The following is a 19,645-nucleotide window of genomic DNA, read 5'->3' as shown; positions in this document are numbered from 1 at the left end:
GCTACACAGATACTATAATTCATGTTGCTAATTTTGTGTTTTAACATGTGCATTAAGGTTTAACATTGTCTTTGAATGGGAATTTAACAAATTTCCCCCCAAAATTATCACCCACTGGTGGCCTTATATTTTTTACTAATTCCTACTCACAGGTTGTATGTTAATAAGTTAAACATGTTTTCCAATATTATACTCTTCTGCTTAATATAATCTTAAACATAAAAGGATTTAGTAATGGATTTAATTATTTTTCACGTTAAAAATTTCACAAAAACATTGGTATAAAAGGTACATACCTATGAAGACAATTAAAAGTTAATTATAAAGAATGTAAAGATGTGAAGCGCCCTTTGCAAATACAATGAAATTTATAAGTTACCCACAGAGCATGTACATGGTAGCTACTGAATCTTACTGAGCATGAGAAGTGATAAGTAATACAGGACTGTCACATCATGGCCCTTGAGTGTGAACTTAACACCCTCCTCTCAATGAAGGTCAGCTCTCAACTTATAAATATTTCCACCTTGCTGCCCACTTGCAATCTTTAGAGTAAATAAAGCTTTAAGACCACCAGATACATAGGCATGTGATGCCTTAACAAGATCTGAGATAGTGACACTCTTGAAAGAGGTTAAGAAGAATTGCAGAGTGTGTCAAATTACAGGGTCTCCACAGATTTTGATTATTTATGTCTTGACTGGGACCCTTGCGTGTCTATTGTGGAATGCTGAGTATTCTATCAAAAAAGTGACTGCCACAGCAGAGAATACAATTGGACACATCTGATCAACTAGGGCTCTCCTCTCCCCTCTCTATGGGTGCCTCTTTTTTTGATGGTGCAGCAGATGGAACCCAGGGCCTTGCACATGCCAGGCAAGCACTCTACCACTGAGCTACACCCCTAGTCCCTATATCTCCTAATGAATTACACACACACACACACACACACATGCTCATTGGAAGAAATCCAAATGCCTCTGGGACATAAAGGCCTAGTTAATCAGCTAATCTAAACATGAAAACAACATGAAAGAAAAACATGAAGACCAGCAGCAGAAAAGACTTTTTAGTCTTTTTGCCCTTTTAGGGGTGAAATCACATAACGGACAGAAGTGTGCCTAACAATCACTCTGTGAAGACAGTGAGATGACAGAAGCCACCATAAACCCCATGGAACATGGAAGACTGTGATTTATCAAGTGATCTTAAGGCCACGTTGTTCAATCCTGCCATTCCAGCTCCTTGTGAACTCGATTTTCAGCATTTTCTATTTGGAAGAGGACCTTCTATTCTGAGTCCTTACCAAGAAATCCAAAGACTTCAGGAAAATAAAAATAAACATTAGGAGCTCTCCCTCTCCAAATTTCTGAACCAGCACCGCTACACCGCCTTAGAGCAATGCCGCCATGATGACAGACATCACACTCATGCACTTGGGAAATGATGATTGGTCTTGATGGGGGAGGGCAAACAACATTGCTCTTTTCTCATTCACTGGCTGATTTGTGTCTTGTCTATGGCTGTTTTAGTACTTCAATGAGAGTGGACTAATTGTGACAGAAGCCACAGGGCTCCCAGCACCTGAACTGTTTACTGACCTTTCACAGAAAATGTCTGCTATCTCGTCTTGACCATCGGGAGAAAGGAGCCATTATAGGTGCTTTTTCAAGCTAAGGACTGAAGATTTCAAGCAAGAACAATCGATGCTAACTTGCCCACCCAAATACTCCCAAACAGGAAGTCAACCTGTACCTCAGTTCCAATAAACGTGGGACGAATGTAGAGACTGGCAGAGGTGGAGTAGGGCACCCATTCTTGATCCAACTGCACAAGCTGCTGAATACACTCCAGAAGCTCTTCCTTGTCAAACACCTGAAAGAATGAAAAACCCAATGAGTGGCCTTCTCCCAACATGCCAAAGAGAAACAGTCCTCATGGGCACTCCCAAAGGTAGTACAGGAATATATTTTCAAGACTACTTGAATCTGTTTTTCAAGACTACTGTCCTAATTAGCTCTAAAGAAATATAATTGTCTTTATTCTCAAAAACAAAATAACAAAATAAAAAGTAATCATAACAAATCCAAACAAAAAAATATTTTTCTGTAATATTTTTCCCCCAAAAAAACGTGGCTGAATTAACTATTCATATAGGAAAGATAAGAAATTACATCCCACTGGGCCCAGTGGTGCAACCTATAATCCCAGTGGCTTGGGAGGCTGAGGCCGGAGGATGGCAAGTTCAAAGCCAGTCTCAGCAATGGCAAGGTCCTAAGCAACTTTGTGAGATACCTCTGGGGATGTGGCTCAGTGCTTAAGGGCCTGTGGATTCAATCCCTGGCATGAAAAAAATAAAACATAAAAAGATTAGCTCTCTACCTTTTCCTTACCCTTAAATTCACTGTAATGGGATTTTATACTTAAGTGTGACAAAATATTAAGACTTTTATTTAAAAATAGAGAATATCTATGACCTTATGAAAAGTAACTATTTGGGCTGGGGTTGTGGTTTAGTGGTAGAGCACTTGCCTAGCACATGTGTAGCCCTGGGTTCAACCCTCAGCACCACATAAAAATAAATGAATAAAATAAAACTATAAAAGAAAGAAAAGTAAACATTTTTAACTAAGAGATGAAAAGTAGCCAGGCTTGGTGGCACATGCCTATAGTACCAGTGACTCAGGAGGCTGAGGCAAGAGGATCCTAAGTTGGAAGACAGCAGTGAGGCCCTCAACAACTTAGCGAAACCTTGTCTCAAAATAAAAGATAAAAAAGAGCCGGGGATGTGGTTCAGTGGTGAAGCACCCCAGGTTCAATTCCTGGTACAGAAAAAAAAAAAAAAAAGTGAAAGAAATGTAAATACAAATCATTAAGGAAAAAAAATCAAGTAAATATACCTATTTAAAATTTTAAGGACCTTTGATCTTCAAAGGATTAAAAAAAACAACATAATTGATGAAATTGGTAACATTTCCAACAAAGGATTATAGTCAAAATGGGTCCAGCTATCCTGAACATCAGAAAGAGACAGACGATCCAACAGGAAAAATGGGCAAAGGCAAAGGGCACTTATTTCCAAGGAGAAAGGGTTTTTCATATCCCAGATGGGTGACAGTTTGTAAAACAATTAAGGAGTCACTCCATTGCGGGGCAGAGAAACATGCTTTCCCAGAGATGATGGGTTACCCATGGTGGAAACCCATCAGAAATAAGATCATGACACTAGGATTTGCCTATTTAAACACTAATTTTGAACAACAATCACGGTGTAACAATGTTACAAAAACTGAGTTCCCCTCACGGAGATGTATCACCTGCTTAGATCTCCCATACAGCTCTCTAGAGATAAAATGTAGTGAATTTAGTGAAAAGAAAATCTGACTAGGAGCCAAAAAAACTGGATCTAATGTTTTTTCCTGACCTGTTGTGTGACACTGATCAAGTCACTCAAACTCTCTGGGCCTGAGTTTTCTTCTCTGTACAAAGGTGCTACCCTAAATTTTACTATAAAGGTCTTCTTGACAATGGCTTATTGTTATGATTGACAGATATGGAAAAGTGAAGCCACATAACACCATTGGCGGCAGAGAATGATACTACCCTTTTCCTCCCAGTGACCTAGCTGTAATCGGAAGAAGAGCAAAACTAGGATCTAGTCCAAGACTGCACTTTAAATTTCTTGGTGCTACTATACTATGGCTTCCAAAGGAGGTGAGGAAAGCCAGGTTTATACAACCAAGCAGAGGTAGCAAAGGCCTGGTGCAAAAAGAGGGGCTACTTGGCTTTCACTGTCCTCAGACTTCCTCCACACACAGCCTGGGCCCAGCTCTCCAGGTTAGACCTGCAGATGTGTCAAGGAGGGGGGCTTCTTTCAGTTCAGAAAAGCAACCTGGTCACAGAAGCCATCTGTCACCTCCTACTTTATGTGTACCTTAGGGTCTAAACTGAATGCATTTTAAAATAAACTCTGCTCCATGACAATATTTTGGCCAGGATACAAGGGCCATGAGAAACCATTTTTGATTTGATATTCTTGTTTTCTTTACTCTAAAACAAAACTTGGAATAATATAATGAGTTACATCACTGTATATTTGCTGGTGTCTAAAGCAGTTAGGTCAAACATCACCCAAATAACTGCTGCATTCTGTATTTTCCATTTTCAATACCATAATTTCGTGTGGTCTTTAAATTTTATTTTAGCTTAAAACATGTTTTTCTTCCTTATCCTTTCATCTTTCATATATACATATTAATCCCCCACAGCCCTTCATAAAGAAGCAGAAATATTGTGACCTCGTCAAATGGTATTACCTATGTCCTTATATTTTTACCTCAATGATTAATCATAAATAACTTCAACGTTCATATGATTTGTAATGAACATTCACATAAGCATGCAGAAATGATTTTGCGTGGTGATTAAACTCAAGTGATCCATGGAGTTAAAAAACACTTCTAAATTTACGTACCGGCAAAGTGGCTCTCATAGCAGACTTACACATTCTCTCCATGTTGAGTTCTGGCCGAAACAGTCGAATTTTATTATCTACTCCTCGAAATGCCTTTAAACCTTCAAATAACTGAGGATAAAAGAGAAATATATCTTATAAGGTTTCTGAATGAAAATCATTCCTGTGTTCAAAAGGTATCATTCTATCGTTCACCACGTAAAGCTGTTGACATTGGCCTCTACTGGAGAGGATTACATCTAGGAAAGATAGGAGTCAACAGCATTGGGTACAATGACTGGGAAAAAAAGGAAGTCCTTTTATTAACAGAATAAGGTGGGAATTCGGATTGTTGTTGCCCTAGCAGGGGTTATATTACTAAATGACACACAGTAGGCAGACAGTGTTGTCAATCACAGAACAAGATTAACTGTCTGGACCATGAAGATTGAGAGAAACCACAGGCTCTAAACTACTCAGCCTTCTCAAATGTATCCACGTGTCCTTTCATCTAAACTGGTTCATTTGAAGTCCAGATTGTAAATCATCTATGTGACTAGAGCTGGTTCAGTTCCCCAAATCACAGAAACCAGGAAGCTCTGCTATGTTAAGGCTTCCCCAACTGGCCCAGTCCAACAACTAAGCAGAGATATGAGAGGATTTTGAAATATATACATACACTGATAAATACAGAGGAAAAAGACAGATCAATAGTTTTAGAGGGAAATTTAACAGAAGCTCTCTATGTAATCATTAGAACAAACAGATAAAAACTCAATAAAGATATGGAAGATCTGAACAAGGAAAACAAACTCACCTAATCCTAATGTACATCAGGACCCTACAGGTACCACCTGCAGAAAACATGTTTGTTTTCACATGTTTTTCAAATACAAGATAGGCCAGAAATCAATGCCAAAACTATAACCAGAAAATACCCACACTTTAAAAAACAAGGTACCTGTTACTAGAAAGAAAAAAAAAAAAAATCAATGGAAAATGAAAAGTAGGGCCTTTAGAGATGTGTAGTCCAAACTCTGAATAAGGGGAAGGGAATTCTGCCATTTTGTCAATGTGGATGAATCTGGAGGACATTATGCTAAGCAAAACAAGCCAAGCACAGAAAGACTCTGTTATTTATGTGAAATCTAGAAAAGGCAAACTCATAAATGTAAATATTAGAACTATGGAACTGTGGTTACCACATGAGGGGGGACTGGCAGATATTGGGCAAAGGATGAAAATTTCAATTAGGAGGCATAAGTTTTGAGATTTGCTGCACAGCATGTAGCTACAGTTAATAAATATTATATATTGTATATTTCAAATTTGTTGATGGTAATTTTCAAGTATTTGTACCATAAAACAGATAAACATGTGAAGTGATGGGGATATGTTAGTTAACTCAATTTAATCATTCTATAATGTATACATATTAAATATCACATTGAAAATCTTTTTAGCATTCTAAAAGTTGAATACACTTAATGAGATAGTTTCAAATATATGTAAATATTATGATCATCTTATTGAATAATATAGATACAAAATGTACAAAAAAATAGTACAACATGACTATGTGGGTTTATCCCAAGAATAGAGGTTAATTTAACATAAGAAAATTACTTAACGTGATTCATTATATTATTAGCTTATATACAAAAAAACTATACGACTATCATTAAATGTAGTAAATTAATCTAATAAAATTGAATACTCATTTATGATTTTCAAGTTTCCTGGATGAGAAAATAAATGAGAACTTTGTGACAAAGTATATCAATAATGAACTTCCAGCAAACACTATAAACGGTAAAATGCTAAAACTTTCCTTTCAAATTTAGTAAACCCACAAACTGCCTGCTGCAACCACTTTAATAGAATATTGTACAACCAGTAAAATAAGGCAAGAAGAAGGAAATTTTAAAAGTTTTGAGGAGGATGAAATAAAACTGCCATTGGAGTATGACACATAGAAGACATGGTTAAATATAAAGAAAATCCAGAAAAGCTGACAGATAACCTTTAGCAAATATTTGTTTAAACAAGGTGGCCAGATGTCAAATTGTATTCCAATATAATGACAGCATTTAAAAAAAAATAAAAACACAATTTACAATAGAAATAAAAAGTTGGGAATATTAGGACAGGGAGAAAAATCTAACAAAAGAAGTATAAGAACCCTAAGGGAAATATCAAGTTAATGACAACTTAATTGTATGTGGAAAGCAATCTCATGCTCATGGGTTGAAGACCTCAATAGTACAAAGGTGTCAATCTTCCCCAGTTGATCATCTATGTATTCATAACCATCTGAATAGAAGTCATGTAGATATATGCAATTTTCTTTTGACAAGCTGAATGACAAAAATCGAGTGACTTGATAAACTGAATCTAAAAGTTACATGGAAAAGAAGATGCCCAAGAATGCCCAAGGCACTCTTTGAAGAACAAAAGAGAAGAGCAGAATTCAAGGTCCATGACTAAGATTAAGAGATTAAGACAGTGAGTTGGACAAGTACACCGATGAAGGAAGAGAACAGATCCAGACAGAGTGATCCAGAAACAGACCCACCCATACATGTCAGAGGGCAAAGAACACTCTTTTTAAGTGGTGCTGTTCGGAATGCTGAGTAGCCACAGGCGGAAATAAACAGATCCCTTCTTCATACAAAAATCCAAGTCAAAGTTAATCCTAATAAATGATAAAATCAATATTTGACAAAATTAATCAAAATCAATATTTCATAAACAATAAAATAGATACTATAGGATCAGCTGGGTGTAGTGGCACGTGCCTACAGTCCCAGCTACTTGAAATGCTGAGACAGAGGACCAATGGATCTCAGGAGTTGGAGACCAGTCCAGGTCACCAAGATAGACCTCAACTCAAAACACACACACACACATACATACATACACACACACACACACACACACACACACACAATGTCTTCAAAATCTAGGAGTAGAAAATAAAGTCTTTATACAAGGCACAAAAAAATACCAAAGATAAAGCCAAGATTGACAGAGTCAACTATTTTTTATTTTAAATATATTTGGTAAAAAAAAAAAATAGAGGAAAAAGACAGTGTAGAAGAAAATTTATTTATGTATTTAAAATACTTAATAAAGGACCCATATTCCAAATGTATAAAGCAATTCTATAAATCAAAACCAATGACAGCACAATAGAAAAGTGAGAAAAAGACTCGACAAGCAGGTACTTCAATGAGATACTCAGTTGACCCAAAAAACATACAGAAAAGTATCCAGCCTCCTCCAAGAAGTGCAGAGAATTGCACCAGAAGATACCATTACATTCCACTGGCAAAATAAATAAATAACAACAACAATAATAATGAAATAAACCAACCACACCAAGACTTGATAAGGTTGCAGAACAACAGAAATTCTTATTCATGGCTGGTGGTTATGTTTATTTTTCTCTTTTTTAAGGGGGAGAGGGGTTTCCCAGGAATTGAACTCAGGGGCACTTGACCACTGAGACACATCCCAGCCCTATTTTGTATTTTGTTTAGTGACAGAGTGTCACTGAGTTGCTTAGCACCTTGCTTTTGCTGAGCGCCTCGCTTTTGCTAAGGTTGGCTTTGAACTCTCAATCCTCCTGCCTCAGCCTCCTGAGCTGCTGGGATTACAGGGGTATATCACCATACCCGGCTTACTCTTCTCTTAAAAATCAAGTTATATCCTATGGTCAGCTACACCATTCTTAAGTATATAGCTCTCAAAATTTTTGATCCCAACCCTTAAAAACATATGACACCCTCAAAGAGCTTTTATTTATGTAACATTCTATCAGTATTTACCATGTTAGAAATATTCATGGGGCTCAGAAAGGAAGAAGTATTTCTAATAACCTTTACCACATAATTGCAATATTCTTTGATACCACTTCAAAGCTTGACAAGTGGAGGTTTCTAAGAGCTAGTTGCTCTGTGGTATATGAAGCCATAACAATGAAGTTTTCATACTCTGTTAATTTATTAAATCCATCATTCAATCAAGGTTCAACTAGAGAAGGGGAACCCGTAGGAGGCACAGTTAATATTAACAGATTTATTATGAGGAACTGACCAATGCAATTATGGGGACTGGCTAAGCAAGGCCAGAATCTAGATCAGGCAGGTAGGCAGTGAGGTCTATGGCAGACAGGATCTCTCCAGTCTCGAGATGCAGCTTATCTGCACTTGGCAATCCAAAGAAGAGAGATCAAAAAGTGAGTGTGATGGCCGCTGCTGTTGAGTCTCTCCTCAGGGAAGTCCCCAGGTCAGGCTCACCCACAACAATCTCTCTTTTGCTTACCATTAAATCAACTGATTAGAGACTTTAACCACATGTGTAAAACCCCTTTCCAGCTCCTCCTAGAGTAGCATTTGCCTGAATAACTGGGAGAAGGTGTGCTCCTGTAGCAATGTGACCACTGCCTCCCTTCTGCCCTGCAAGGTTCTCTCAAGAAAAGAATCTTGGAGTCCACTCTCACCAGAAAAGACTAAAACCAGAAGTCTGGGGACAAGTTCAGATTAATCATACTGACATATCGACATGCCATCCTACACTATCTGGTCCTGGGAATACATCTTTATCCATGTACAAATTTGAAATGTCATGCAATGATCATTTGGGAAAACTGGCTCACTGAGCTATGCATTTCTACCAAAGACTAACACCTCTTCATACTTCCTATATCACCCCTAACATCAGAAAGTTCTTTAAGCCATGAAAATGGTTAAGTTCAAAGAAAATTCCAAATTTCTAGTTTTCATTTGAGTAACAATTTCATCATTGCTGAGACATTCTTTCCATTGCTTTGCTTAAAGTGACACGTTCACTCATTTACGAGAAAATGTCTGACAAACGCCCAAATCTGAGTAATCATACTTTGTTCTTTCAAGAAAAATGGTGTTAGATGAAAAAAGCAACCAGACTTACTCAGAAGCTCAAGAGAATTACACAATCACTTTTCCTTGAGACACATAGTACTTTAGGAATCAGAAGTACTTTACTTAAAGTTGCTATTTATCACATTTCCCCAAAAACATTCTGCAGTAAAACTGGCATTCTTTTTATAATTGTGATGGGTAGACCAACTAGCAGATGTTGGACAAGGAAGCTTTCCTTAGTGTAAATGCTAATACAATGAAAAACAAAAGTAATGCCTAACTATTACAAAAAGAGTTTTATTCTTAGTTATCTCTGAAAGGGTTTCAGGGGAACCTAGGGAGTCTGGACCATATTTTGAGAACTGAAACTTAGAGAAACTCTCCCAAGTGTACCAGCATTTCACACACAATAATGTTGCAGAAGGAAACAACAAAGCCCATCACCAAGGCTGCATATTTTCGCATAACATAAACTACTACTGCCGAGACTGAGACGTGTGAATGCAGTACCTACCACCCTTAGATCCAGGTAACCAGGGCCTCTACCCTGAGCCCCACACTTTAGAGGGCTCTCGCTCCTACCATGCTCCAGTTATGACCTTCTCCTTGGAGCAAGTGGTCAGAAGTGCCAAAAGGACATGCTCACCTGCACCCCAAGCCTCCCTTCTACTCCAGGTTCCAAGAGTTCCCCAAAACTCTGCCCAAATAGTCCTGATCCTATCTTTAGGAATTAAATAGGCTCCTCAGGTTTATCTTTCCAAAACCAGATGGCACCACTGGTGTGCCCATGCCTAAGTCCTAGGAATGGCCACAGGTCACTGCAGGGGGGTGGTGAGGATACGTATGTATGCATGCTGTGGCACTTGCAATATAGAATGGAGCCAGGATGGGAAGACATGGACAGGACAGATCATGGGCTTCCTGTGCATATTTATGTCCCATGCCCCACAAATGTTAGGGCTGGTTCTGATTGGATAGATCGTATAACACTGAACTCAAATAATAGGGTGCATGCAGACGCACCCAGAATGTTATTCCACTTACAGAAATTTCAAAAAGAAGCAAAACTGTAGTATTAGAGATCCACACACTCCATACAAAAAAAGCAAAGAAAGGTTAGCACAAAATCAAGGGTAATGCTAAAAGAAAGAGACAAGGTCTGCAATCAGGATGGGACATAGAGGGCTTCTATAATCTCAAGTGTTCTGCATGGTAACTATTATAAGCATTCATTTTTTAGTATTCATTAAATACATACTACATAGTACATATATGTCTTATCCTTTTGTTTTCGTTTTGTTTTGTTTTGTTTTACAATTATGCTTTGTTTCACTAAATATTTATTTGAACCTGGAAATGTAGTATCTGATATCAACTTTTCGTTTCCTTTTATGTTCCCTACTCACAATTCACATCTCTTTCCACTATTTGAAGTTGTCACATGTTTATCTACTTAAAAATACTTTCATATATTAACAGAAATCACAAGTCCTGGGCACTTGGTAGACACTCAACATTCATTGAACAAGTGAACAGGGAATGAAATGAATGTTCCTGGTAAGAAAATCCAGGGACCCTATACTTTTTATGCTTCCTGAATTCCTATGACACTGACATAATATCTAACCTGTGACATCTTAACAGTCTGATGTGTCTGATGTGTCACTCAAAGGGAAAGCCAAATGCATATCAATGTCTCCCCCATTCCTCACTTGCTGAGAGCCAGGCTGTGTATTGAGTTGTATATGGACCCCTGCAGTCCGGCAATAGGAGTTGAGAGAGAGAGAGAGAGAGAGAGAGAGAGAGAGAGAGAGAGAGAGAGAAAGAAAGAGAGAGAGAGAGAGGGGAGCACAGTGGAAAGAGGGGAGAGTTCCCGGGGAGTGTGCATGGAGTGCTGGTGGAGTTCGGGCAATAAAGCTTCCTGTTTGACAGGTGCTTTGTGGCAGCTCAGTGATTTGTGCCCAGCCAGACTGCGGCACTCACTCTACATATCACAGTCTGTATGTTCCAAAAATGGCCAAACAATATTTCCATATGCTCTTTCAGATCTTTGACATTCCTCATCAAGAGGTGGGGCATTTGTTCCCTTCTTTTGAACTCCAGCAGTCCTCTGTGACTATCCTGACTAATAGAATACTGCAGAAATAATGCTATGTGCTCCTGAGGCTAGAATGTAGAAGACAGTGGAGCTCTCAACTAGCCTCAGTCTTAATACACACACCTCTGGACTCTGAGGCCACCATCTAAGATACCTGACTACCCTGAAGCCACCAAACAAGAAATGACATAGAGAAAGAGTGATACTGAAAGCGCCCCAGCTTTTCAGTCCCCACGTGGGTGCCAGGTCATGTGACTTAAGAAGCCTTTGAGCTGACACCAACCCATCCACTGACAGCAACCACGTAAGAGACCACCTAAAATAAAATACTTAATCATACTACACAACCCCCAGAAACATGGAAGATAATTAATAAGTCATTCATTTTGTTATGCAAAGTCGATAACTATACATTACACAATCCAGCTCTTAAAGAAAACCTTTTTAATTTTTTTTTATAAGTAGAACCCTCATAATCCAAAGACTTTGGTTTTTACAAGAAAGAATAACAGTATTTTGAGTCCCTGTTTTATTTTGTTTGCAACGCTGGAGATGAAATCCAGTGCCTCACACAGGTTAGGTAAGCACTCTTATCACTGAGCTACAGCCCTAGCCTTGAGATTTTTTTTTTTTTTTTTTTTTTTTAACTATCAGCTCACAGGACTCCAAATTGGAAAAACTAATCAAGCTAGCATTTCAACTCGTCTAAGTAGATTTCCAAAGAGCTTTCAAAAACCAATGACCACCAAAATCTTTCCAAAATGGTATAATCCCTTCTAATTTACTTCCTATAGGCCAGTCTCAAAAATAGGGTTCCTAAAGCAATAGAATTAAGGTGACCCCAACACTTGTTAGCAATCAGAAACTTGGAGGTGGGACCGTGCCAAGTTTGAGGAGCAGTGTTCTAGTTTGACCATACCACCAAATACTTTCTTTTCAATTAAAAGCAATTTCAGTTGTTCTTCATTACATGCTCTGACATGGCAAGGGCTTGGCATGAATTACAGAAGAACTCACCAATTTGATACAGCTAAAAGGGAGAGCTGGGAATGGAACTTAAGAATCCTAAATTTTACATTTTGTGGATATATATGGATAGTGAATATGTTCCCAAAATTATTTGATTTTCTAATTCTGAACAAGTTAATGAAAATAAACCTCCTAGTCTTTTGAGTGCATACACTTAGGATCATGAGTAAGCTCCAAGAGTAATAGGATTGAATCCTGGCTCCATTTTCACTACATAATAGTGGGCGAGAAACAATTTCTTCTCAGTCAGCTTCTATGGTAGATGATGCTCCCGCATCAGGGGTTACCATAGCTAACAGCTGGGGTTCAGGGTGCACCAGGCATGGTGTTACATGCATGAATTAATTATCTTATTTTATACTTAGAAGAACACTGTGAGGTAGATATCAACACTATCTTAATTTTATAGATAAAAATATGAAAGGCACAAATGATTACATTTCCCAAGTTAAAGAACTCCCAAGGAAGCAACTAAAACAGATTTTGGGCCCAGAAAGTCTGACTCCAGAACCTGAATGTTTAACCATATGCTGCTTAAGATAATTAGAGGAGATGAATGATGGATATAAGGTACATAATACAGGACACAATGAAGAAACTCAATGCACAAAATAGTTATCATTACAGCTATTAGTATTTCACTATTATTATCTTTTACTCCCTTAATAGGTAGACCATTATCTATTTTCAGCACCCTCAATATTTTGGGAAGGATGTCCAACACATTAAAAGGGAATAAAATGAAATGTAGAGTCAACAGAATTGCAAGTATCTAGTTAACTGTGTCTCCTCAGGAGGACTAGTGAAAAAATTTATTAAACTCTTATGCCTATGATTACTCCAACTCATCAACTCATGCTTAAAGGAGAACATTTAATTACATGTCCCTTAATGTACATAAACTATATATTGCTGCTAGTCATAAAAGCATGCAATTAGCATTAAAATCTAATTATAATAATGTACTTAATAACCCCTTCTCAATCATTCCAAGATCAGAAAAGACAAGTGATTTAATAAAAAATCAAGAGTATGGGATTTTTGTTCACTAATTTTCCAACCAACTATCCTTTCTATTTGTTCTAAGTGTTTTTTTTTTTTTAATTGACATCATAGAAAGTTCAAGATTATCTGAAAAAAAAAATCTTCTTAGGACTTATGCTCAATTCAATTGTCTATGGGAAAAAATTTAGTGACATTTATGACTCCCTCTAGTATATAGGATAAAGCCTAAAATACCCCAAAGCTATTTTAGCAGGGGAGCTACTTGACTTCCATAGTGAACTATAAGCACATCACCATCATCAATTCCCATATACTTACTTCTACTGCATAATGCAAAGTCGATGATCCAGGATGCAGTGACAAGTTTTGAAAAGGCTTGATGTGAGGTTTCTCCCATCCAAACTCAGAGGACCACTCCACTGTCAACATGTGATCCGTAAACACAGTTCCAAAAACTAGAGTATTGGGATCTGGTTTTTCCTTCAAGATGGTGGCTGGTGTGATTATTAGATCTTTAGCCTGGGGGATAAAAATCAGCAACATTCAAGTTAAGTATCTGAATATCTACCAGCTAGGTGATACTGAGGGTATAGAGCAAAATCACTTGAATTTTAATTATGGACAACGAAAACACAGAAATTTAACACTATGTGAGCCAAAAAGACCCCACTTGTGTTCAGAATTCAGTTGATTGTTCAGAAACTCTGTAATGTACACTGCCTGGTAGATTATCAGAACAAAAAAAACTTCAGTAATACTTTATACAGGGACAAAAATAGCAGATGAGGTAAAATATTGCAAAAAGGAGAAGACATCTCTTCATTACTCCCACCACAGTTGAGCATTTGGGAAAGAAGAAAGGGGTGTCTTCCATAATACAAATGACAATGGTCACAATGACTTGTTAAATGAAATGGTCATTAAGAACGGAAACTCTTCTTGACAATGGCTACGCTCTAACTCCCCCAAAGAATTTTTGGCATAAACCCTCAAAATCCTCTGGATGCTCAACAGAAGAAATTAGCAGAGTGAAGCAAATGTTTTTCACTTTGAAAACGGAAAAGAAGAGAATGAACACTAGGATGTAAATCCTCTGTTATGTGTTAAGGAAACAGTGAACAAAAGGCCTATTCAAAAACACATAAGAGTAGTAGGAAACAACTTCCCACAGTATTTCACTAACTTTCGACAAAGCCAGTTTGCTCATTTCAGATGACCAAATACGCAAGTGTACAAATGACCACCAATAACTTTATAATAGTTGTGGAAAAAAAGGCGGAAAAGGCTTTTTGACAGCAGCAAAAAACAGGAACAGGTTCAACCTGTTCATAGGTTGTAAGCAATGTTGAATACCACTTAAAAAAAAAATTCCCCCCCCCTTTTTTTTCCTTTTAGAAAAAGTAGCTGCACCTACAAGTTCATACCACTCTGCCTGGTTTGCACAGTTTTTGTTTTTGACATATTGGGTATAAAACTGAGGGGCTCATGCATGCTAGGCAAGGACTCTACCACTGAGTAACACACCCAGTGCTTTTACTTCTTTTAAGACCATAAAAATATTTCCTCCCAAATCAAAATACAGAACTTAGAGATGGGTCAGGAGGAAGTGGTGTAGCTCAGTGGTACAATAGGTGCTTCGAATGCCCAGGGCTCTGGGCTTACTCCCCAGCGTTAAATAAATCAAACCGAGACAAAAAAAATACAGACCATCATTCTACATCATCACCTCTTATTTTTAATTGATCTTATTATTCCAGATCAATTCACTGCCTTACAGCTACCTTAGTCTTAGATTATAAATGACAATCAGCTTTATTTTTAGAAAAAATATTCAGGCTGAAAACTGTTTTTGTTTTTAACTGTCCTTAGACACAAATTTATTAAGAACCATCTCTGTCATCCCACAAATATGGGAGAAAAGACTGAGAAGAGCAGGGTGGGGTAAGTGTCCCAGGGAAAACAGTCTCTTGATGTCTCTTCCAGGTATGGGAAGAGAGGAGGCTTGGTCCCAGGTGGCTCCACACTGCCCCAACCACTTTGCACTGCTTCTCCAGTAGCTGTGTGAGTCCACACCTGAGCGGTGCCCACACCATGACATCAGGATCCACATAGCTCAGGGGCCTCTGGCTGTCCATTTGTTTTGTCTCTGTCTCAGCTCTCCATTTTCATTGGAGCCACTTTCTGAATCCAGCACATTTCTGTCCTCCTTTCATGGGAGCCACTTTATTTTTGAATGCAGACCTGACTTTCAGGCCAGGCAGCAGGAACATGGCATGCAGCAACATAGTTGTTGAATATAGGTGGCAATTCTCGTAGTCCCCCCTTTCATCCCTTGCTGTTGCCATGTATGGGTTGTGGGGTTGCCCTATAGAGAGAAGTTTTTCCCTATATAGAGTTTTCTTCTGGCCACATACCCTGGGAGGACTTGCTGCTGTGTTCCACCCATCGATGATTGTCCAGGAGCTGGTGTGGGGCACACAAGGACATGCTGGGGAGCTATGCTGGGAGTGGGGGTCCTTGCATGCAGGCTGGCTCTTTTGCCTCCCTTTAGCCCTGACTGCTTGGCCTCCTCAGGCAACGGATGCTCCCAGGGCTATAAGGGAAAGGGCCAAAGGGCAAGCTCACTGGCACTCCTCTTTGGGTGAAGAGAGAGGTTAGCAGGGGCATGGGCAAGGCTCAGCCTCTGGATGCCCAGGCTTTAACTGGATCATGCAGCCTGCTGCCTGGATTATCAGGTGCTGGAGTATCAGGTACACAGCCACTGCCTCATGAAATTTTCTATTTGTCAGAGATGCCCAGGTATTGTTTGGGTCACAACCCATGTTAAACGTGATTGTCATTATTATGAAGTCTGGGTGGTTTGGGGAGTATGCACTAGAAGGATCAGTGAATGTACCTTACCCTGATTCAGCCATGGGTGCCCCATGATTTGATCTACCACAGGCCTCTGTGTGGAGTCCACCGTCAGTATTTAATAGTTGAGGTTTCACACTTCAACAGAAACCTAAGGGAATGTAGTACCTTGCATGCAGGATCAGCTCTGTCAGCTGCCAAGCAGTCGTCCCTCTTTAATGAGTGGCACCCTATGACCATAAACCACAGAATGCCACCCAGGCACCAGATGTTCACTGCAAGGGTGCTCATAGTTTTCCCTCTGGAAGATTTATGGGGCAGAGTATGAGACAGTGCCCTCTCAGAACCTGTCCAGCTTCTGCCCAACCATAAACCTGCTACTCAAGCTGAAGTCAATGAGTTTGATGTTTCCTCTGGCTCTCACTGGAATGTTCTCCAGCTTCAAGTCTCCACGAGCCATGTCTTTCTTCTGGTAGTAGCACATGGTACATGTGATCTACCTGAACCTTCTCTGGGTAGAGATTTTCAATGTGTCAATAATTTGAAACAGCTGGATCACATCTGAGTGTTTTAGTCCTCACTGTATCCTATTTGAATATGATTGGGGAAGTGCTGCTACATATTTGGCAGGACCTTTTACAGTCACCTCTGTCCTGGTGAGGAGATAGCAGGCTAATTTCACCTGGGCAAAGCCACTATGACCAATGTCGCTCAGGACCCATTAATAGTCCGTGAAGATGGACCAGCTTAAGCTGGTCCCCTTGCCACACTTCACTACTCTGACTACTCTCACTACACATCTCAACTACTACAGATGTTAGTTAAAAATTCAAAAAAATAGAAAAAAATAGACAAAAAAGAAAAACAAAACAAAAAACCCAAATCAAAAAACCAATATCAAAAAACCAAAACTAGAACCCCCAAACCACCAAACGAGCTAACTATCCTTGAGTTTCACAGGCTATCACCAGGACTTCCCTGTACTAATGAGCGAAAAATCCAGGCACAGCCAGGGCCTTCTCTAGCTGGTGTTTGAAATTCCCTCACATGGCTTCTTGCGAGGTCAGAGCAAGAAATGACTCAAGTCATGTGTGGGCCATAGCTCACTTTTTGGCCTCCAGGACTAAAGAATTAAGAAAGGACTCCAGAAGCTTCTGTGGGTGACTTGTTTTGAAACTGAAATCTTTTCAAGTCTGAAAATTTGCAATGACTTTTGTCTTTTAAAGACCTCATCGTATCTCCACTGAAGGTTTTGATTTCTTTTCCTTTCAACTTGGAATAACTGGTACCAAAGGGATGGAGGCAGCTCACTCCTGTAGTTACAGGATAACAAAAGACTCTGTTCCCTTTAGAGCTCGGTATTAACATCTATGGGGTAGAGAAGGAGGTGGTGGCCTTTTTCACCATTTTCTCACCAGGTCCTCAGCAGATTTCTCCTAAGAGACCTTCACAGGATTGCTGGTCAAAGACACAGGGAGGGACTCCAGGTATGATACAAGTCTCTCATCTGCAGACCCCCCATTCTCAGTTCATGGCTGAATTCCCGAGGTGAAATATGTAGACTATGTTCAAGATTTCCTGTCTTAGAAGCAGTATTAATGGACTGCATAGCCATTTCTTTTTGATGATAAAGTCCTTTTCTCACCGTGGTGCCTTTTTGATCGTGGTTTGAATTCATGTTTTCTATCATCTTTGTAAAAAGTTGTGGGACTTCAATGTTTTCCACCACCTCGAGATGCCGACCAGCAATCATTACTTGCAAACGTAGCCCGGGGGCTGGGAAGGAGTCTCCATTTGTTGTTCACTGGGATTCTCGGGCTGGCAAATGTGTCCAGCAGGTCGTCCATGAAAGCGGGGTCCTTTCTCCGCAGGCTCCTCTGGCCTGAGAGTGGCGGGCACCTTCCTGCGCTGCATCCTGCTCTCCCGCAGCTGTGGAGGTACAGGGGACCGCACCGCCCTGCAGCGGTGGGCAGGGCCAGTCTATCTTGCCTGCCAGCTCCGAGGGCCCCGAAGGCAATCGCTCAGCAAGACCGGGAGTTCAGGGGTGCAGGTGGCGGGTTCGCCTTCCCAGTTCCACCGCCCACGCCGTCAGCCCTGCCCAACTGCCACAGCTCCAGGTGGGGCCAACGGTCTGAGCTCACCCGCCTTCCGCCCACTGGACATGGAAAACCATTCTAAGAGGACTAGAAAGCTCTGGTTACAACGAAGCACGCGCCTTACGACTTACTACTGCAATGTTCAGGCTAACCTAGTAAAGCCACCTTGTCACATGTCACCCATAAAGTGCCACATTTGGATAGGATATTGACTTTTTCCTATCACTATTTAATCGAAATAAATAAATTAACTTACAATCCTTTCCTAAGTACAATACATTTATTTAAAGGGATATAGTTCAGCTAAATTATTTTGATTAGCTTTGAAGCTCATTTCTCTCCTGATCTTCTCGACTAAGTAGGGGTTTGGGCAAACCCCTATGCTGTAGACTAAATGCAGCCAGCTGACCTGTTTCAACATTTTACTGGAACACAATCATACCTTTCTTTTACCTTCAATAGTGGCATGATCCACTAGTTGTGACAGAAAGCTTTTTACTTGCTAAATTGCTAAATGGCCATCAAGCTTACAGTACTTATTAATGGGACCTATTAAAAAGTTTATTGATCCGGTGCAGTGACAGATGCCTGTAAACCCAGTGACTCAAGAGGCTGAGACAGGAGGATTGCAAATTCAAAACCAGCCTCAGCAATTTAGTATAGCCCTAAGCAACTTAGTGAAACCCTGTCTCAAAATAAAAAATAAAATGAGCTGGAGGGCTGGAGATTTAGCTCAGTTGGTAGAGTGCTTGCCTTGCATGCACAAGGCCTCTGGGTTCAATCCCCAACACCACATACATACACACAAAAACTGGCAAATCTTACTGTATGTTAATTGTTTCTCAATAAAATTGGTACAAAAATTGTTTAAAAAAAAAAAAAAGAGAGAGAGATCATTGGCAAAGCAACCAAGGGTTAAATTCAGTGTCCTCCCCCTCCCCCCACCAAAAAAAAAAACAAAACAGAAAAATTTGTTAAAAAGATTGTCAGGGGATGGGAATGTAACTTAGCAGTAGAGGCATGCTTAGCATGGATGAAGCCCTGAGTTTAATTTCAGCACACGCATATGCATGCATACACACACACTCACACAGACACACATACTCACAGACACACATACTCACATACAAAAAAAAAAAAAAGTTTGTCACCCCTGTTCTCAACTGTTCTGACAAAAATTCTGACTGGAGTATTTGAATATATTTGA

The 19,645-nt window shown here is 39.5% G+C and overlaps 1 protein-coding gene across 10 annotated transcripts in view; it reads right to left on the bottom strand.

Moving 5' to 3' along the window:
• The window catches only part of Bcat1 (branched chain amino acid transaminase 1), a 105,779-nt gene that overhangs the window by 43,169 nt on the left and 42,965 nt on the right, over positions 1-19,645 (bottom strand). For 7 of the 10 annotated variants that reach the window (XM_078015068.1, XM_078015065.1, XM_078015066.1 and 4 more), the window contains 3 exons: positions 13,808-14,008; positions 4,475-4,585; positions 1,756-1,875 (listed from right to left, as the gene is read on the bottom strand). In XM_078015068.1, coding sequence (XP_077871194.1) covers positions 1,756-1,875; positions 4,475-4,585; positions 13,808-14,008 — 432 coding nt within the window. The remainder of the gene's footprint in view (positions 1-1,755; positions 1,876-4,474; positions 4,586-13,807; positions 14,009-19,645) is intronic. The other 3 variants (XM_078015073.1, XM_078015067.1, XM_078015074.1) reach the window with 1 other exon arrangement.

This window comes from Ictidomys tridecemlineatus, chromosome 6 (genome assembly GCF_052094955.1).
Source record: "Ictidomys tridecemlineatus isolate mIctTri1 chromosome 6, mIctTri1.hap1, whole genome shotgun sequence".
Taxonomy (NCBI): domain Eukaryota; kingdom Metazoa; phylum Chordata; class Mammalia; order Rodentia; family Sciuridae; genus Ictidomys; species Ictidomys tridecemlineatus.
The sequence above is the reverse complement of the archived record's forward strand: the minus strand, read 5'-3'. Positions and strand labels throughout refer to the sequence as shown.